General features: G+C 39.5%; 1 protein-coding gene across 2 annotated transcripts in view; it reads left to right on the top strand.

Moving 5' to 3' along the window:
- Positions 1 to 18,965, top strand: part of CHD2 (chromodomain helicase DNA binding protein 2) — a 123,062-nt gene that overhangs the window by 99,430 nt on the left and 4,667 nt on the right. For both annotated transcript variants that reach the window (XM_037832959.1, XM_037832960.1), the window contains exons 34-38: positions 1,002 to 1,136; positions 5,764 to 5,942; positions 7,710 to 7,809; positions 9,992 to 10,205; positions 16,882 to 17,128. In XM_037832959.1, the coding sequence (XP_037688887.1) occupies positions 1,002 to 1,136; positions 5,764 to 5,942; positions 7,710 to 7,809; positions 9,992 to 10,205; positions 16,882 to 17,128 (875 nt within the window). The remainder of the gene's footprint in view (positions 1 to 1,001; positions 1,137 to 5,763; positions 5,943 to 7,709; positions 7,810 to 9,991; positions 10,206 to 16,881; positions 17,129 to 18,965) is intronic.

The following is an 18,965-nucleotide window of genomic DNA, read 5'->3' as shown; positions in this document are numbered from 1 at the left end:
ATACATAAAACCAAAAAAAGCTGCATATGATTTCACCATCTAAAAATAACTAGATTGACATTGGAGGCAATGTAAATCTCTAATTTTGAAATTGCTATCAAATTTTTGGTGTTCTCAACTGGACTGTGACAAATTGTCTTTGTATTTCTACACCCACAAAAGGATATTCTTTTTTTAAAGTGAAATGTTTAAAAATTTAAAGTACAAAGAACAATTTAACAAACATCCATTTATCCCCTACCCACATACTATGGCTGTTACTAACATTTTTATGTTGAATTTTTGACTAGTGTGTTTTGTGTTTTGTGGACATATTACTGATACTGTTGAAGCTCGCCTTTGTTACTATCCCTGATTTCATTACTCTTCCATCCTTTTTTCTCCTCTCCAGAGATAGGCTTTTTTGAGTTGGTTTGAGGCTTTGGCATCTGTGTTTTTATACTTATACTACATAGTATATAACCATTCACAAGGACAATATTGTTTTATGTTTTTAAATGTTCATACATAAAGTCATATCTATATGTTTGTGTAACCCTTCAGTACATTTTTGAGATTTGTTCATGTTGATTAATGTTACATTTGTCGTTTACAATAATTTAGTTAATACACATTCCTAGATCATAAGGTATGAACATTTATAAGCTATTAATAAAAGTTGCTGCATGAAATTCCATAAGAGTTCTACCAGTTTACAACGTTAGTCACTAGATGACATTTTTTATGCATTTTGTGGATGGCATAATAGAAGCCCAAAATAGCACTGATGAAGATTAAGTTAAAATTGAGTACATTTAGATAGAAATGGAAGTGATGTTTGATTTAGTTATTAATCATGTAGGTTTGGCTTCTTGACGTCTTAGAAGACTTTATTTTACCTTTTTTATAAACTGAGGCCCATCATATTTACTCACTATAGTGATGTGACATAGTTAAGAAGTCCAGATTGCAAGGAAGCGTTGCACAAATGATGATGACTACGTCTAACTCTTTTTTAAAAGCCTAAAGGTGGTGACGCCAAATCTTCAAGTAAATCAAAGCAGTCTCAGGGTCCTGTCCATATTACAGCAGGAAGTGAACCTGTCCCCATTGGAGAGGATGAAGATGACGATTTGGACCAGGAGACGTTCAGCATAGTAAGTTCTGGAATTGAGGGATGCCGGTGTCTGCTGCCATAGTGCTTGTTGTGGCTCTGCCTTTCATAGGTCTAGCCACACAGCCTCAGTTTATCCATGAATAAGTTCATTACTTTGGAAATAAATTGCTTCTAATTTTTGAAGACCTTATTCTCTGGAACATGCTAGCAGGAATAGCTTTTCTTTCTTGCTGTCTAGTGAGGAAGTTTAGGGAATGGATTTCTTGCCTTGTGTTTTTCCAGTTGGAAAGACTGCAGGGGCCCTCAGAGGCATTTTTCTAGTTTAAAACAGAAGGGTTCATTTAGCTAACGTTTATTGAATACTTTTTGCCAGCCTCTGGAGTTACCCTGTTGAACAGATACTGTCTCTTTTGTCGTAATTTTACACTTGAGTAGGGTTGATAAATAACTGCACAAATCGTGTTTTTGATACTGGGATGGGATTATGCAGAGAGAGATCTGATGCATTTGAAGATACCAGGATAAGGGCATTTAACCTCTTGAGGCGGTGTCTGGGAAGGCCTGCATAGGGAAGTGATATCTGAGTTGGGCTCTGAAAGAAGAGCCGAAGGTAACGGGAAGAGAAGAGGGAAGAGCATGCCAAGACAAGACAACAGCACACAAAGAGGCTATGTGGCAGGAGTGAATCTGCTGCATTTGAAGAGCTTACAAGGCCCCTGTGGCTAGATAACCCTGAGCAAGAGCAGCACAGCATGCGATGAGCCTGGGCTTCTTTACTGTAGAAACACGGGCTGAGTGGGTTAGAGCTTCGGTGGATGCATCATAAAGACCTTACCTATGCCATGTAATGGGGCTAAGAGCTAAGACACGGTCAAGGACATTATCTGTTTCCTCTTGTGAGACTGGGAACATGAGGAGGAGGGAATGTATAGACCATGTCTTGCATGGGATTGGATGCAGGCCAGTATGTTCTTAGGGTCCCTTGGCCCCCTACTGGAGCTGCACATGTACTTCATTGTGTTGCTCTCACTGATTGCCTTCCCTACCTCACACCTGTCTTGTTGCTTTCTCTCTCCAGCCTTCCATATATCACAGTTGAACAGCTAATTCTGTCTCAGAGAATCATCTTCTTCTTGATCTCAAAATATTCTTGCCCTGTGTCAGCAAAAGATAGAATTTTGACCCCTTCCTGTAAGGCAACTGTCTTCTTTCTCTTGACTACTTTCTCTTTGTTCTCAAAAATCAGTATTCATATGTGTGTATATATAGATATTTTTCTTCAAACTTATCTGATTTTTCTTAAATCTCTTTAGTTTTCTGCCTGTGAGCTCTCTGAGAGGGAGTACTGTCATGTAAAATACATTAGGTGCTATAGAAGTATATGAATAAATGAGGATAATAAGTGAATAAATTCATTACACAGCAATCTGTGATATATTTCCTGGTTTTTCCTTAGCCCAGTGTTTAGAAGATAAATTAATAACTGATGTTTCTATAGCATTTTACCATTTAAAAAAATGCTTTCATGTATAGGCTCATTTAATCTTGTTTTTATATTATGAAATCTTATTTTTTAAATACAGAAAATTTTCGGGAATATAATAGACACTGATAGAGATAACATGAAGTTTTGTCAGATTTGATTTTTTTTTTTTAAGACTCAATAAAATGGAAGTTCCTGGTATTCCTCACCCTAAACCCATTTCTTACCTCCTCAGAAGTAACTGCCATTCTGAATTCAGTTACCATTCCCATGCATGGTTTTAGAGTCTTACTGATTGAGTCTATAAAGATAATAATAGCTCACAGAAACAGCCAAGCATTGTTTGTATGCTTTATGTGTATTTTCTCCACAATGTACCTATGAGGTAGGTAATTATCTCCATTTTACGTATTAAAAAACAAGGTCAAGAGAGGTTAAATAACTTACCTATGTCACATAGAGAAAAGATTTGATCCAGGCAATTGAGCATGAGAGCTTGGGTTCTTAACCATTATGCTACCTGGACTCCTATTTATTTATAAGCAGTATATAATATTGTTGTTCATGGTTTAAAACTGTATAAAAAATGGTGCAGTGTTTGTATCCTCAACCTTTTTTTCGTCCACCAACATGTATGTTTTTGCAGTTTAGCCATGTTGCTTCATGTTATTCTGTTTTACAACTTCCACAATTTATTCTTTCTCCTGTTGATGGCTAATTGGTTTTTCCAAATGTTTTCTTTTAGAAATTATGTTGCAGTGAAATTTTTGTAAATTTTCTTGTACACATATGTAAGAGCTTTTCTAGGTGTATAGCTGGAGCAGAAATGCTGGGTCATCTTTGGGTATGCACGTCTACTACTTATTAGATATTGTTGAATTAGTCTTAGGAGTGATCGTATAGATTTACACACCTAGCAGTGAAAGAGAATTCTGGTTGTTTACCAGCCTCTCAAACACTTGGCAATTTCTGACTTCTTTATTTTTGCCAGTTTGAGGGGTCTGAAATACTAACTGGCTATATAATGGATAATTTATTTTCATATTTATTGGGCATTCATTCTTCCCAATGAGCAGTGAAATTGCCTGTTCATATTCTTTGCGTATTTGGGGTAATATGCCTTTTCTTACTTTTTTTAAAGAAATTCTTTGTACATTCTTGTTTTAGTTTCCTAGGCTGCTCAGGCAAATACCCTGAAATGGGTTGGCTTAAACAATGGGAATTTATTAGCTTATGGTTTAAGGCGAAAAGAAAGTCCAAATCAAGGCAATGCTTTCTCCCCGAAGACTGTACTCTGTCACATGGCAAGGTATATGGTGGCATCTCCTGGTCTCTCCTTTCTCTTCTGGATCTGCTTCTTGCTTCCTGTGGCTTTCTCTCTCTGTGTCTGAATTTCATTCTGTTGTAAAAGATCCCAGTAATAGACTTAAGTTCCATCCTGATTGAGGTGGGCTACACCTTAACTGAGGTAGCCTTATCGGAAGGTCTACTTAGGATGGGTTCACACCCACAGGAATGGATCCAATTTAAGAACATGTTTTTTGGGGTACCTAGAGCCTCAAACCACCTCAATTCTTGATACCAAGCTTTTATCTGTTACATTCATCACAAATATCTTCCAATATATGGGTGTGTCTTTTTATTCTGTCTGTTTTTTTAAATTGCAGAACAGCTCTGAAAAATGCACAGATCATTAAGTGTGTGTAGAAGGTGAATTATTACAGAGCAAAGGGAAGTTTGTAGGGTTTTCATTATTGTAAAATTTCTTTATTCCAAAGCAATCATATATCTTAGTTGATCTTGCTGGGTTTGTTTGACAAGCGTATCTTCAGTTCTGAGAAATTTTCTTGAATTGTTTTATGTTAATTTCATTCCCAATAAGTGCTTGGCTCTATGTAATGCTTTGATTTGGGATATTGGATTCTGGCTCTCTAATTTTATTATCTTTTACTATTTTCCATGTCTTCTTTTTAGTTTACTTTCTGGAAGGTTCCTTCAACCTCATCTCCCGTTATTTCTTTTGAGTTTTTCATTTCTTTTGTCATGTTGTTATTTACAAGATCTTTTCCCCTCCATGGTTCTCAGAATGTTTTTTATACTTCTTTTTAATTTGTCTTCTGTTCATGTTAGATACTTTCCTCAAATGACTTGGTAATCCTTGGTTCTGCTCATCATATTTAGGAGTCAGGGAGTGAAAATCTGATTGGAGGCTCTGAGCATGTGCGTTCGCTTGATCTACTTTGAGGGTTTTCCCTGTAGGTGATTGGGCTGGATTGCTTCATTGAGAAACTTCCAGTAGATAGCATCGTTTGGTTTTGGTTTTGTAATCCTGTTTGCAGTATAGTAGCCTTGTCCCTCAACTGTGCCTGTGTAGGCCAGTTCAGACACCTTTCTTTTCCAGAGAATAAATCTCTGTATCTTTTGCTTAGTGGAGTTGGAGATCTCTGGGTATTTATTATAAATCTGAGTATCTGCTACTTCTTAAGCAGTCTTGAAACAAATCCTTATTTTAGCCCTCACCCCTACTACTAGAGCTACCTGGCCTGTTAGGAATTTTTCAGTATAAATCAGGCTGTTTTCTCAGCTCTAGTAAGCATTTTCCCGGCTATCAGTATTTTATTGCTGTAGTTTTTTGTCTCTCATTTCCTTTCCTTGTATGTTTATCCCTTTTAAAGAGAATCCCTTTACTATTTTAGTGGTTGTTGGGGAGGGAGAGAAAAAGTGTTTTGTGTTCAGCCTACTGTCTTTATCTAGAAGCCTTTCTCTTTCTTATGAGGCTAAAGGATTTGTAAGTATTTTATTTTGCAGTTTTAGACACTTTATAGTGGGAAGGTTTCAGATTAGGGCTGCCTTTTGCTCCTCATTTGATCTTAATGGCCTTATGAGGTATTATCATGCCCTTCTTTAGCTGAGGAAATAGCATTTCACAGTGCTAAAGTAAGTAGTAAAAGGTCATCCGTAGACCTCTAAGAGATGGTGTTGAGGCCTGCACTTCAGGTTTTTCTGAATCTAACATTTATTTCTCTTCCACTGGCTTCACCCATTCCTCCTCTAGTGATTCTATGACATGAGATTGGACTATCCTTTAGATATCTGATGTGGGAATTTAGGGCACAGTAAACAAAGGAGAAGATTTCTTTTGCTGCAGAGGTTTTTATGTCTGTACTCTTTTGCCCTGTTCCAGTGTAAGGAGAGGATGAGGCCAGTGAAAAAGGCACTGAAACAGCTGGACAAACCAGACAAGGGACTCAGTGTACAAGAACAGCTGGAGCACACCCGCAACTGCCTGCTGAAAATTGGAGACCGGATAGCAGAGTGCCTTAAAGCCTATTCAGACCAGGAGCATGTCAAACTGTGGAGGAGGTAACGGATCTTGGCCTGGAATTTGCCTGGTTTGATTTGACAGTTGGGTGGGATCTGTTTTTATTTCATGTCCACCTAATGAATTTTTTTCCCCACCAAAGCCAGCTCTTGGCAACATACCTGCAGGATTCAACATGTTTTTTCTCTAAAAGGCCATGCTTCTGAATTGATTTTGAATGGATTTGATGATGTCATTAATTTGTTTTATCAGAGAAAGATAGTGATAAGGAATTTGTTGGCCTGTTCTTGGAATAAAGACTTGCTCTTTTAAAGTAGTCTCACAATTTTATATGTCAGTTGATACTCATACATCGTATGGGGATATGTTTTAGTTCCCAGCCAACACATGAAGCAAAACAAAAGTTAAAACCTGTCAGAACTAGGAGTTGTCTGTTCTCATCCCCTTTTCATAATTAGGAATGCTAGTAGTATTTTGATTGGTTCAGTTAATCCAGAACTTTAGTTTCTATGGCATTGTGGCTCAAAAATTGATTTATATTTATATTCACTTTTGATATTTTAAGAATGCATGACTGGAATTTCTAGAAGAAACATTAAGTCTCTTTCCATAATCCACAGTTTTCTTGAATTTTTATACTTAATGGTTAATGTAATTATCTTTGTAATATACCCTTTTTCAGTGACGGGGTTTTGAGTTAAAAGTGGATTTAAAAAAAAAAAAACAAAACCACAAACTTCTGCAATGGTGGTATCCATAGCATGCTTCACACTTAAAAAAAAAAGATTTAATCTCTGAAATATCACTTCTCTTCCTCTTAACACTATTACCAGCCCTGTATCTAGCCCATCTGGCTTTCTTTTTACTTGATTTAATTCCACTTAGAAGAGAACAAAAAGTCTTCCCACTACATAGATCAATGAAGCTAGGCTTCCTGCTAAATACTCAGAGCTGTCTGTGTTTAAATGCACTGGTTGCTGTGCTCTTGACTAGCAGTAGTCCTTGCCCCTTAAGAGTTCTGAATATGGTAGAGGACTCCCAAGAAACTGTCCATCGTGAAGTGGAAATGCAGGACATAGTATAGTGGGAGAGGGCATGCAGAAGAATAACAAGGGAAGGAAGGCATCTTAGAGGTAGGTATACATTTGAGCTAAGCATAGAATAGCAGGGTGGAATTGCTTAGATGAAGGCAGACATTTTCAAGCTTTATCAAAGTTCTAAAAGTGGGACATTGTGGGAACTGGGGGGTTTTAGGGTTTAAAAGTGAGTTTGATTAGAAGACCGAAGCCCTATTGCAGAAGGCCTCAGAAAGGAAGGGTAAATGGCTGTGCACTGATGAAGCAGGTAATAATTAATTAGGAAGCCAAGGTGGGTGTTCAGGTAGTAACGTGACATGGGGAAATGGCTGTGCTGAGGTGACTGATCATACATGGATTCCCTTCCTGGGAGATGGTGGTAATGATGGAATGTGGGCCAGAGTCCAGAAAGTGGGGAAGGTAGAGTAAAACTTTTAGGACTGGAGTGTTAGAAATTGTTTGACCCTGGATACCACAGATACAGATTAGAGAAGTTTTTAGCTGTGAGAACAGAACCCTAGACTCCAGACCCCTCACAGCCAAACTCTGTTGACAGTAGCATGTAAAGATTCATTATTGATGCAAAGCCTGGGAAGAATATTTCGGTAACTTAATTTCTGTACTTGGAGAGTATTGTATGGCAAAATTCAATAGCTTGCCATCCATAAAGTGAATACATAATTAATTTTCTTAATTCTGTAATTTACCAGAGCTGTTATTTCTTTTTTTAAGGAACCTATGGATTTTTGTTTCCAAGTTTACAGAATTTGATGCTCGAAAACTGCATAAGTTATACAAGATGGCTCATAAGAAAAGATCTCAAGAAGAGGAGGTAAAGTACAAATTTAATCTTAGTTCAAACAAATAAATAAAAACCAATCCCACAGAACAATTCCTTAATTATTGTTTTTCCATGGGGGAGCCATTATAGAAAAGTAGGTTACTGATGATAGACCGGTCACTGGTCTTCTATCCTTCCTTTACAGATGGAGGCACAGGGCCAAGGGGGTGTAAAGGAACCTACCACAGGTCACAGTGTGTGGGCAGCAGCCTTACGGCTGCAGTGGGCTCTTTCACTGTATCACCTGTACAGTTCTCAATATGCTATCCTAGTAGTCAAGTTAACAGTAAGTCCAGGGGATTAAAATAACCAATTTATTAGAAGCAGTGTTAAACTTCTGATAATGGATCATTACCCTGTGTTCTTATGTCCTGGAATCATTTATTCCTCAGGTCTTTTCTTCTTCCATATACACATGTCTTAACGGTAGTTTATAAGTGTGGCTTCTGATAGAGGACAAGGTTGTAGGCAGTAAATACTATTCCTTTTCTTTTCTGGGCCTTGTACTTGTGGTCCTTCTAGTGTTTGTAAGTAGAGTCTCAGCTGCTTGCATAAAGGGCAAGCAGAATAAGGTGCCCAGAAGGTCTGTCCCCTTCTTTGGGTCAGGGTGATGGGGATGGAAGTGAATTGGCTGGTGCTGCAGAGGGAGTGCTCCTTGTGTAAGCATACCCATACCAGCCGATCTGTTGACTTGTCCTCTGAGCCCTACGCACATCAGCCATTTGGTGCCAATCTCTTAAAATTAAATACCTCCTCCACTAGCATGTCAGCTCCGTGTAGGAAAGCATGTTATGTCTCTTATCCACTGCTGTATCCTCAGCGCCGAGAACGGTGCTGGACACAGGGCAGGTGCTTTCTCAGTGTTTGTTGCATGAGGCTGTGCTATGCCCAGCTCTGTGCTGGGCTGTGAAGTAGTACCCTCAAATAATTTATGATTTAATTATACTTGAAAGAATATGCTTTGATACACTAATACTGCTAAATGTTACTGCAAATTTTAAGCATTATAAAAATAGTCAGGAAAGGCCCCCAGGAGGAGTAAAATATTAGGAAAGGCCTTCAGGAGGGAGTGAAAGTTAGGAGGAGGGTTTGAAGTTGGACACATAACTGTAAGGGGCTTTATTAATCTATGTATCAGAAGTTAATGTAAGTCGAATAGCAACACTAGTGCTCCTACTAGTGGGGCTATACATTGTAGTAACCTTTCTGGAGGACACTTCGGCCAATCTGTCAAAAGACAAAAACATGCCATTCCATGTCTGTGGATTTATTTTAAGGAAATAATTAAATATTTATGAACATGGTTTATAATGAAAATGAGCTGAATGTCTAAGAATAAGAAACAGGATAAATAAATTATGATGTAGCCATACCAAGGAATACTATTCAACCGTTAAATATATTTATTGTAGAAATAAGTATTTACATGGGAAGATTTTTCACAATATAATAAGTGAAAATGTCAAGAATATTTAATATTTTGTTTAAAAAACATATATATGGGTAAACATACCAAAAAAACTTGGAAAGATATAGACCAAATTCTTAATAGTTCCTTATCCCTTTGTGGTTAGATTCAGGCTTACTTTGCATATCTTGTCTTTTTACTTACTGTATTTTCTGATGTTTTTATATCAGACATATGACTTGTGTAATAAAGAAGTGATGTTATTCAAACAGATATTTAGCTTAATGACTGGCTTTGGAACTAGTTCCTACTGGGCTAGTAAGGAGGTTTTTTTTCCTAATTAGTAGGAGAAATTGGTAGTCCTGGTTTTGCATAGGTTTTTTTTTCCTAATTAGGAAAAATTGGTAGTCCTGGTTTTGCATAGCTCAGGATGATTCTCTGAGAATGCTAACAGCCTGGACAGCTGTTCCATACCCTCTGTAGGGACATCTGGCAGTTGGTGTGTGTGTGTTCTTACAGATTCTGATAAGTGGAAGTTTTCTTGGTGTGTCCTGATAAGTAAGAGTCAGCAGATGGATCACTATTAGTCTGGTCATGCTGTGAGTGCTTACTGAAATTGATGAGCATTTTTGGTAAGGAGGTAGTAAATGGCAGGTTAGAAGTCAAGAGGGAAATACTTGGAGATGATGATCTTTATTCCGCTCTTAGGAATCAGGCTGGGGATCTTGAGATTATTTGATTATTTGGTTTCCTTTTACACTACAGGAGCAAAAGAAGAAAGATGACGTAATGAGTGGGAAAAAAACGTTTCGACCAGAAGCCTCAGGCTCAAGCCGGGATTCCCTGATGTCTCAGTCCCATACCCCACACAACCTTCACCCTCAGAAACCACATTTGCCTGCCTCCCATGGCCCACAGATGCATGGACACCCAAGAGATAACTACAGTCACCCCAACAAAAGACACTTTAGTAACGCAGGTAAGTCATTAAGTGGAGTTTTAAAAAGAGGTGCCAAAAGAAGAATCATTTCATTTTCTAAAGACAGCATTGGACTTTTGTACTTTATTCTTTTCCAGCACGTTATCCTCTTACTGACTTAAAGCATGAATTAAAGATCCCAAAGACTGTTATTTCACCTTTAGGTTGAAAAGAACATAGCCACCATAAATGAAGAAGCAAGAGGCAATTGATGGACTAAGGGGGAAAGTTTACGTTGTATATGACAGTTAAATGGTTAAAACTGCTTATGTTGAAAGCTCCATTGTAAATTGTTAACAAAAGGGTAACCAAATAGAACAATGGGCAAAGGTTAGGAAAAGGGAATTCATACAGAAGAGGAAATTCCAGAGGCCAATATGAGAACATGATCAACCTTGTTGCTAGAGAAATATTAATTAAAGCAACAATATATTAACCGATTTTTTTTACCCATTCAGATCAGCAAAAATTAAAAGGGAGAAATACATGCCAATTTGTCAGTGTGTGGAGTGCCATCTTTTTTTTTTTTTTTTTAATCATTACAGTTTATGTATTTTAGATCCTATAGGAAGTAAATAGTGGAGTTACAAATAAAAAATACAGTAGCATTGGTATTTATATTTACCATGTGATCTTTACTGGTAATCTTTATTTCTTCAGGTAGTTTCAGTCAATTGTTTAGTGTCCCTTCCTTTCAGCCTGCTCAACTCCCTTTAGCTTTTCTTATAGGACTGATCTACTGGTGGTGAAATCCCTCAGCTTTTGATTATCTGGGAATGTTTTCATCTCCCCCTCATTTTTACCCTCCAGGTGTTTGTGATTTCTCTAAGTCTCTGACGGTTATTGACTTCTATTTGTATTCCATTGTGGTCAGAGAATGTGCTTTGAACAAAATCCTTTGTTTGTTTGTTTTTAATTTATTGAGGCTTGTTTTTATGTCCCAGCATATGGTCCATTCTGGAGAAAGATCCGTGATCACTAGAGAAGAATGTGTGTCCCAGTGATCTGGGATGTAATGTTCTATATATGTCTGTTAAAATTCTCTCTCTCTCTCTCTCCTTTCTTTGTTTCTCTGTCGGTAGAGCTCCCTTTAGTACCTGAAGTAGGGCAGGTCTTTTATTAGCAAAATCTCTCAGCATTTGTTTGTGAAAAATTTAAGCTCTCCCTCAAATTTGAAGGAGAGTTTTGCTGGATAAAGTATTCTTGGTTGGAAATTTTTCCTTCTCTCCAGAATTTTAAATATGTCATGCCACTGCCTTCTTGCCTCCATGGTGGCCGCTGAGTAGTCACTACTTAGTCTTATGTTGTTTCCTTTGTATCTGGTGAATTGCTTTTCTCTTGCTGCTTTCAGAACTTGCTCCTTTTCTTCAGTATTTGACAGTCTGATCAGAATATGTCTTGGAGTGGGTTCATTTGGATTTATTCTATTTGGGGTTTGCTGGGCATTTATGCTTTGTGTATTTATATTGTGTAGAAGGTTTGGGAAGTTTTCCCCAACAATTTTTTTGAATACTCTTTCTAGACCTTTACCCTTCTCTTCCCCTTCTGGGACACCAATGAGTCTTAAATTTGGACGTTTTATTTTATCTGTTGTATCTCTGAGATCCATTTTGATTTTTTCAATTTTTTTCCCCATTCTTTCTTTTGTTCTTTCATTTTCCGTTCTTTGGTCCTCGAGGAGGCTGAGTTGTTGTTCAGCTTCCTCTAATCTTGTATTATGAGTGTCCAGAGTCTTTTTAATTTGGCCTACAGTTTCTTTTATTTCCATAAGGTCTTCTGTTTTTTTATTTACTCTTGCAGGTTCTTCTTTGTGCTATTCTAGGGTCTTCTTTATGTCCTTTGTATCCTGTGCCATGCTCTTCTTCATGTCCTTTATATCCTGTGCCATGCTCTTGTTGCCTGTCGGTAGTTCTTTGATTAATTGTTCCAAATACTGTGTGTCTTCTGATCTTTTGATTTGGGTGTTTGGGTTTGGGTTCTCCATATTGCCTGGTTTTATCATATGCTTTAAGATTTTCTCTTGTTTTTGGCCTCTTGGCATTTGCTTTACTTGATCCCTAATTTATCAGAACTGCAACTTGGTGGCATACACTTTCTCTAACTAACCAGAAGATGGCGTCCGTGAGTCACCTATTCCCCTCAAGTCATTTCTCCCCAACTTTGTCTTTGTGGTGTGTGGGGGTCTGATTCTTGTGGGGTCCAATTGGTGCACCAAGTTTGGGTATGTTGTTGGTGCTGTCTGCCCTGAATGTGGGGCATGTGTCTGAGTGGTTAGGGAGGCAGGGCAGCTTTAATAATCAAACCTCCCAGGTGTTCCTGGAGATTTAAGGCTGATGCAAGGGTCTAAACCTTCATTTCAGTCTTTCTGCAGATTGTCTCTGCCCTGACGCACAAGTCCTTGGTATTCACATAGGGTCCCTGGGGTTTCCAAGCGGGTCCCCCTTCCCAGCTGTGCTCTTCCAGGACCTCTGCTGAGGGAGGGCTGTGCCACGTCACAAGTGCACGCCAGCCCTCCAGGGAAGCCCTGGGTTGCCGGGCCTCGCAGGGGCATTCCCAACCCGCGTCAAAGATGGTTGAATGGGATGCGTTAACGTCCCCCTTTTCGCACAGCTCTGCTCTCCCATCTCCGGGACAATCAGCTGTGGGTGCACTAAAGGCCACTGTACATGGCTGATATTCTGGCGTGTGTGCGGTGCTGTGGGAAAGACTCCCGTTGCACTGGATTTCTTGGCGTGGCTCTGGGCTGTGGGTCTGGCCCGGGCAGGAGCGTCCCTTGCCCACTGGGGGGATGGCTGCAAGGAATGTGGTTTTTTTTCTCCTTTTGGCTCCCCTCTGCTCACCTGGTCTCAAGGCAATCAGTAGTGGGTGTGGGAAGGGGGATCCTCCACGCCAGACACTGAGGCGTTAGCCCAGCTCGCTCCCACCGTGCTTCAGTGCACGGCTCTCCCTGTCGTATCTGTAGCCACTCCCGGGCTTTTTTTTTTTTTTTGGAGAACTAGTCCATCTCCAAATGCCACCCCACTGTTTCCCCACACTGCAGCGTGGCTGCTGGACTTTCAGCCGGCTTACTCACTTGTTTCAGAATGCAGGCTCCTGGTTTCACCAAATGCATGTTCCCTGTGGATTTAGCAGACCTTGTCCGGCTGGTGTAGCACTGGCAGTGGTGTTCTGGGTCACTTTCTGGTTTTTATCTAGTATTTTTCACAGAGGTGTTTTTTTGCCCTGTCTCACCTAGTCGCCATCTTAGGTTCTTCTGCGCCATCATCTTTTGAGAAAATAATCTGAGTTGTTGAAATAACATATGCCCTGTAACACGATAATCCCATTTCTGGGAGTTTGTCCTATAGAAATAACACATACATGTATGAGGATGCTGTTCCAGCCTTTTAAGGGCAAAAAGTTGAAAATAACTTGAGTGTCTATTAATAGGGGAATGGTTAAATAAACAACAAGACATTTGTACTCTATAATACTATCAGTTATTAAAAAGAATGCATTGGTTCTATAGATAAAAAATTTGGAGGGAAAAATAGCCAAAACAAAATCTTTATGTGTATATATCTGTTTGAATGATGTTTGTATAGCATAAAGATGTGAAAACATATGTCACCATTAATAAAGATTAATTACCTCAGGATGGTAGGAATGGAAGGGAGATTGGAAGAATAACTTTTAAATATCATCCATTGCTTCACTGGTTACAATGAGCATGAGTTACTTTAAAAGATAAGAATAAGAAGAAGAAAAAGAAAGAAGCATGTAGAATAAAACCTAAAAAGTTTGTATTATATAGAAACATAGTGTAAGTTTTATTTTATAAGGAGTCACATATCCCATAATAATCAAAATGAAGTATACACTCCTTTCTAAACTTGATTTCTAGAATTTCCAGTCTTGTGGTAAAATTCTCAAGCGTAAAAAAAAATCTTTTCCTCTCAAATATATTAATTATAATTATTTAAAAGTCCTTTTCTGCTCATTCCAATATTTGAATTATTGTGAATCATTTTCTCTTGTATGTTATTTCCTCTCGGTTTTCAGTCCTAGACACCTGTCTTCTGGCTTACCTAGTTATTTTTGTTAAACAGGAGACACTTTTAAAAATTGTAGAAGCTTCAGATGGTGTTACCTTCCCTCACAGAGGATTCCCCCTGTCCTTCTGGGGGCATAGTGTGGGATGTGATATCTTAAGCTTCTGGTTCACCCCTGTCTTGAGGGCTTGGCTCTTTGGAGTACTCAGCTGAAAGTCTGGTACATTCATTGGGCCCCTTGCTTGGCAGGTCTTGAATTCTAATGTTTGCTTTCCACAGCAACACGGTACTGCCCAAAAACTGCTCTGCTTTTCAGTCTTTTCATCTTAGCATTTTAGCCTCCTGCTCTCTGCAGATTCAGAATTCAGGAGATGTCCTAAGGGAAACCTGGTCATGTGTTTGAAGTCCCTCAGGTCTCTAGTATTCTAGCCTAGATAGACCACCAAAAGCTCTGTGGGTTTCTCTTTCTCCAGCAGTGCTCCCTGGGAGAAGCCCATATTCTCAGCCTCTTGCCCATGCTCAGAGCCCACATATGTCGCCAGTGGCTTACCTCTGAGATTTTTTCTCCTCTTTGGAATCTTAGTCATTCTAGTCCTGGTTGCTTCCACTGCTCTTTCATACCTTTAAACAGATTATTTTTGTTTGTCTAGCTTTTCTCGATGTTCTTGGCAGGAGTGCAATTCTGCTGCCAGCTATACTAAACTACTTGGAAGCAGAAGTTCCATGCCTTCTAATCTTAAAAATCTTCAGTAGCTCACAATGAACTGATGACCATTTTATTGAGGTACATGACTGTACACAGTGACTCTGGAAATGTTTCCATGTTCTTAGCCATGTAATTGTTTAACTTTTGCTGACTTTTTCCTAGTACTAGATTGGGTTTGTGTTCTTTATGTGATGTCATTGATTTTACATTTTGAATTTTTTAAAAGAACTCTTCTTGCTATTAAGCTAACTGCAGTCTTTTATGTAAGCCTTGCATTCCTTACTCATAGAAGAGGCCAATAATTTCCCAATAGTTTCTAACCTGTGACCTACCTCATGGTAGGATTAAGAAGAAAAAAGCACTGGTCACTTACTCTGGAAATAAATGACTTGGTTTGTGGTTTAATCATCTCTATTATACCATAGACTTTGACACCCTATTAGAAATGTTACTTTCCATTTCATTGGAAGCCAACTTCAAATGATCCTTTCATGTTGTGAAGGTGTCTTTTTTAGTTGTTTATTAATTCTTAGGTTGAATGGTCAGACGTTTTTTGTTTTATTTTTTTACTACTTTGTCTTCTGGTCTGATTTACTCTGGATCAGCAATGAACTTAAATTATAATGTACTTACAATGTACAGCTGATCTGTACATTATATTAATGGTATGAGTTTCTCAGTTGCACAACTTCCTTGATATTGTCCTTTGGCTTGGTAGAAAAATGTTAGAAGGCTAGTGAAATGAGTAGAGGAATATTTATTTGGTGACATGTCTTTGGTCTTAATATAATTGTAGATAGAAGACAGATTTCTCATGAAGCCACATAATTCCTTGTGGTTCAGCCTCTGTGTTCACGTGTGAGGGCTGCCGTAACAAATCATCACAAACTGGATAGCTTAAAATAACATTTATTCTTTCGCAGTTCTGGACACCAGAAGTCCAAAATGAAGGTTTTGGCAGGGTTGTTTCCTTCTGGAGGCGCTGAGGGAGAATCCATTCCTTCACTCTCTCTGGCTTCTGGTGGCTGCCAGCAGTTCTTGGTGTTCTATGGCTTGTAGCTGCATCACTTTGATCTCTGCCTCCCTCTTTAGGAGACCTTCTCTTTTGTGACTCTGTGTCTCAAATCTCCAATTGCCTTTCTTTTAAAAGCACACCTGTCTTTGAAGTTAGGGCCTGCCCTAAATCCCAGATGATCTCTTATCAAGATCCTTGATTATATCTGCGGAGACCTTATTTTCAGATAAGGTCACATACACATATATTTAGACATATATATTTGATGTATCTTCAACCCACTACAGCCTCCCTGGACTTCTTTCCTGGTTCAAATAAGTGAGATTCTTCTTCTCAGGGGAATAGTGAGGTTGCAGAAGCTAAAATGGATTTCAGTTTGGCCTTATCTATAACTGAGTGATAATCCAAATCTGGTGTAAATGATTACTTTTTACAGGAGGGTGTCCGTTTTCTTGGTTGCGGGTGGGTAGAACCAGCAGGAATAGCCTGGAAATATTTTCAGAGACCAGGTACAGTTTAAAGTACCTGCAGGTAAATAAACTCCAGTTGTGTAAATGGAGGCTATTATCTTGCAGCCACAGAACTCAGCACTGTCCTTTTCCTAGTTACTATTTGATTTTGGTTTTTGAGTGCAATCTCATTTTAAAGGCCTGCCCCAGATTAGAAGAAGGTGAGCAGGTATAGAAAAGGAAGAGCAACAGTCCTTGAAAGATTTTGGGAGAGAGGTGGGTGAATTTTCCTTTGGAGGAAAGAGTGTTAGGACTCACATTGCTAGTTTATTACTGGAAGTGAACCAGCAGCAACAAGACCAAGAAGGAAAAATTCAATGTCTGTGAGATATGTCAGCTTTTCAGTTTAAACTTTACTGGAAGTGAAATTCTGCCACTTCTTGGAGTCATGAGCTCATTCTTTCTTTTCCTGCAGATCGAGGAGACTGGCAGAGGGAAAGAAAGTTCAACTATGGTGGCGGCAACAGCAGTGTGCCATGGGGCAGCGACAGACACCATCAATATGAGCAGCACTGGTACAAAGACCACCATTATGGGGACCGGCGACATATGGATGCCCACCGTTCTGGGAGCTATCGACCCAATAATCTGTCCAGAAAGAGACCTTATGAGCAGTATAGCAGCGACCGGGACCACCGGGGACACAGAGATTATTATGACAGGTATGCAGCAGGCCCTGAGACTCTGGATGCTGATCTCTTCAGGAGAGAGAGGTGACATACTCATTAATGAACTTATTTACAAGTGCTTATTGACTGTCTTATGTCCAAACACAGTCCCTTGTGGCTAGGCTTACCAAGTCAGAAGAGGTGTCTCTGGTCCAGGCATCTTCAGACTGTTGGAGCTGACACTAGTGCTGAGTGGATGGTTTAGAGCAGGGCTTTTTGAGTTTTCCTGGGATGAGGAGTTTTTCCTGAGGGCTGAGGAAGAAGAGAACTGGTGATGCTTAATCTGGGCCCTGAGAGAAGAGGCAGCTAAGCAGAGAGGAATGGAATAGGCACGCCAGGGCCAGATGGAATAAGTAGGCACCCAGGAGGAGGTGCCCAGAAGATAAACAGGTTGGATTGGGGGGTGGGGGTGAGGCTTCACTGCCAGGTTATAGGGTTTTGTTGTTGTTGTTTTTCTCCAGGTGGTAGGTTTTAATATTTATCCTTTAGCCCATAGGGAGCCGTTATTTTGTGGTTTCATCATTTCACCTGTGCAGGAATAGTATTTTTTTGCCTTCTACCAAGGCAGTGGTACAAGTGGGGGCCATAAAATAATGGAGTAGCAGCCAGAATTACTAAGCTCTGCACTGGACTCTCAGCCATACCACGTAGCAATGGGTACCAGCCTGTAAACCCTGCCCATCAAGAGCCCACAATTTAGGGCTCAATGCCTTTCAAAGTTATACCCTCACTACAACTACACAGTTTCATCAGCAGTATGACAAATCAGGGTTTGCTTTGAACTATGAGAAGGCAAATGCAGAAGGTCTAAAGAGGTTTTAGCTGTACTTCTTAATTTCTGAATTTGGCTGTATTTTAATCTCATAGTAGCTTTGGTTTTTCCTAGGCTAAAGACATGTTTTGTTTGGATTGTGCCATGGGAGAATTTCATATAAACATCTCAGTGTCCTGCTTTCTTTTTGAAAGATCTAGTAACACCCAGCTGCATTAGCAGAGCAGCTGCCTCCATTAGAGGGGTCTGCACCCCTCACTCTGTTCACTTCTACATTGCCTCATCTGGCTCCAGTGGGCTTTTGTTTCTGACTGCTGCCCTAGGCTCATGAGTGTTGGTGCAGATTCTGGGATAATGTGAGGGGAATGGGGCTGCTCTCCATGGTGGGGTTGGCCCTGATGGGAGGTGGCAGCCTCGCCACAGAAGCTTGTAAATGAGGGCAGGGACCATTGTCTGTTCTTTACTGCTGGTTCTCCAGCCCAGTGCCTTGTACTCAGTAGTTACCTGATGAAAATATTTAACTGAAAAGCAGGTCAGATAGGTTCTAAAGTGTATGACAATATCAGCTTTTTCTTTTTTAGGTCAAAGGGAAAAGGAAAGACTTTGAATAGAGTCACCTAATGGAGTTAAACCTCGTTTGAGTCTTTATGCTGAATGTGGTTCATTCTTTCTCGCCTCTTCTTACTAGAGGATACAACACTTAAAAGATTCTCTGTCTGTCTCTCTTCTTTTTTTAAACTAATAAAACCTCAGTCCAGTGTCCCACTATGTCCTCTGAGTCATAGTTTTCTCACCGGTTAACTGAGAGTAATTAAACCTAGCCTATGTGGTGGTTGAAGGATTGAAAGAAAAAATGGAAAGTGCTCTCAAAGAACTAGACAAATGCTAGTAGTCATATTGTTCTCAGCATTGGGAGAACGCGTTCCAGCCTTGCCTTTTCTGGTTGTCTTCAACCTACTTCCAGGTCCCAGGCTAGTAACTCCCCTGGGCTTGTAGAACCCAGAACTGCCAGTGGAGATTTTGAAGGCCAATTAAGACAGTCTCTGAGATCTAAGTGAC

Source organism: Choloepus didactylus, chromosome 4 (assembly GCF_015220235.1).
Source record: "Choloepus didactylus isolate mChoDid1 chromosome 4, mChoDid1.pri, whole genome shotgun sequence".
NCBI lineage: Eukaryota > Metazoa > Chordata > Mammalia > Pilosa > Megalonychidae > Choloepus > Choloepus didactylus.
The sequence above is the reverse complement of the archived record's forward strand: the minus strand, read 5'-3'. Positions and strand labels throughout refer to the sequence as shown.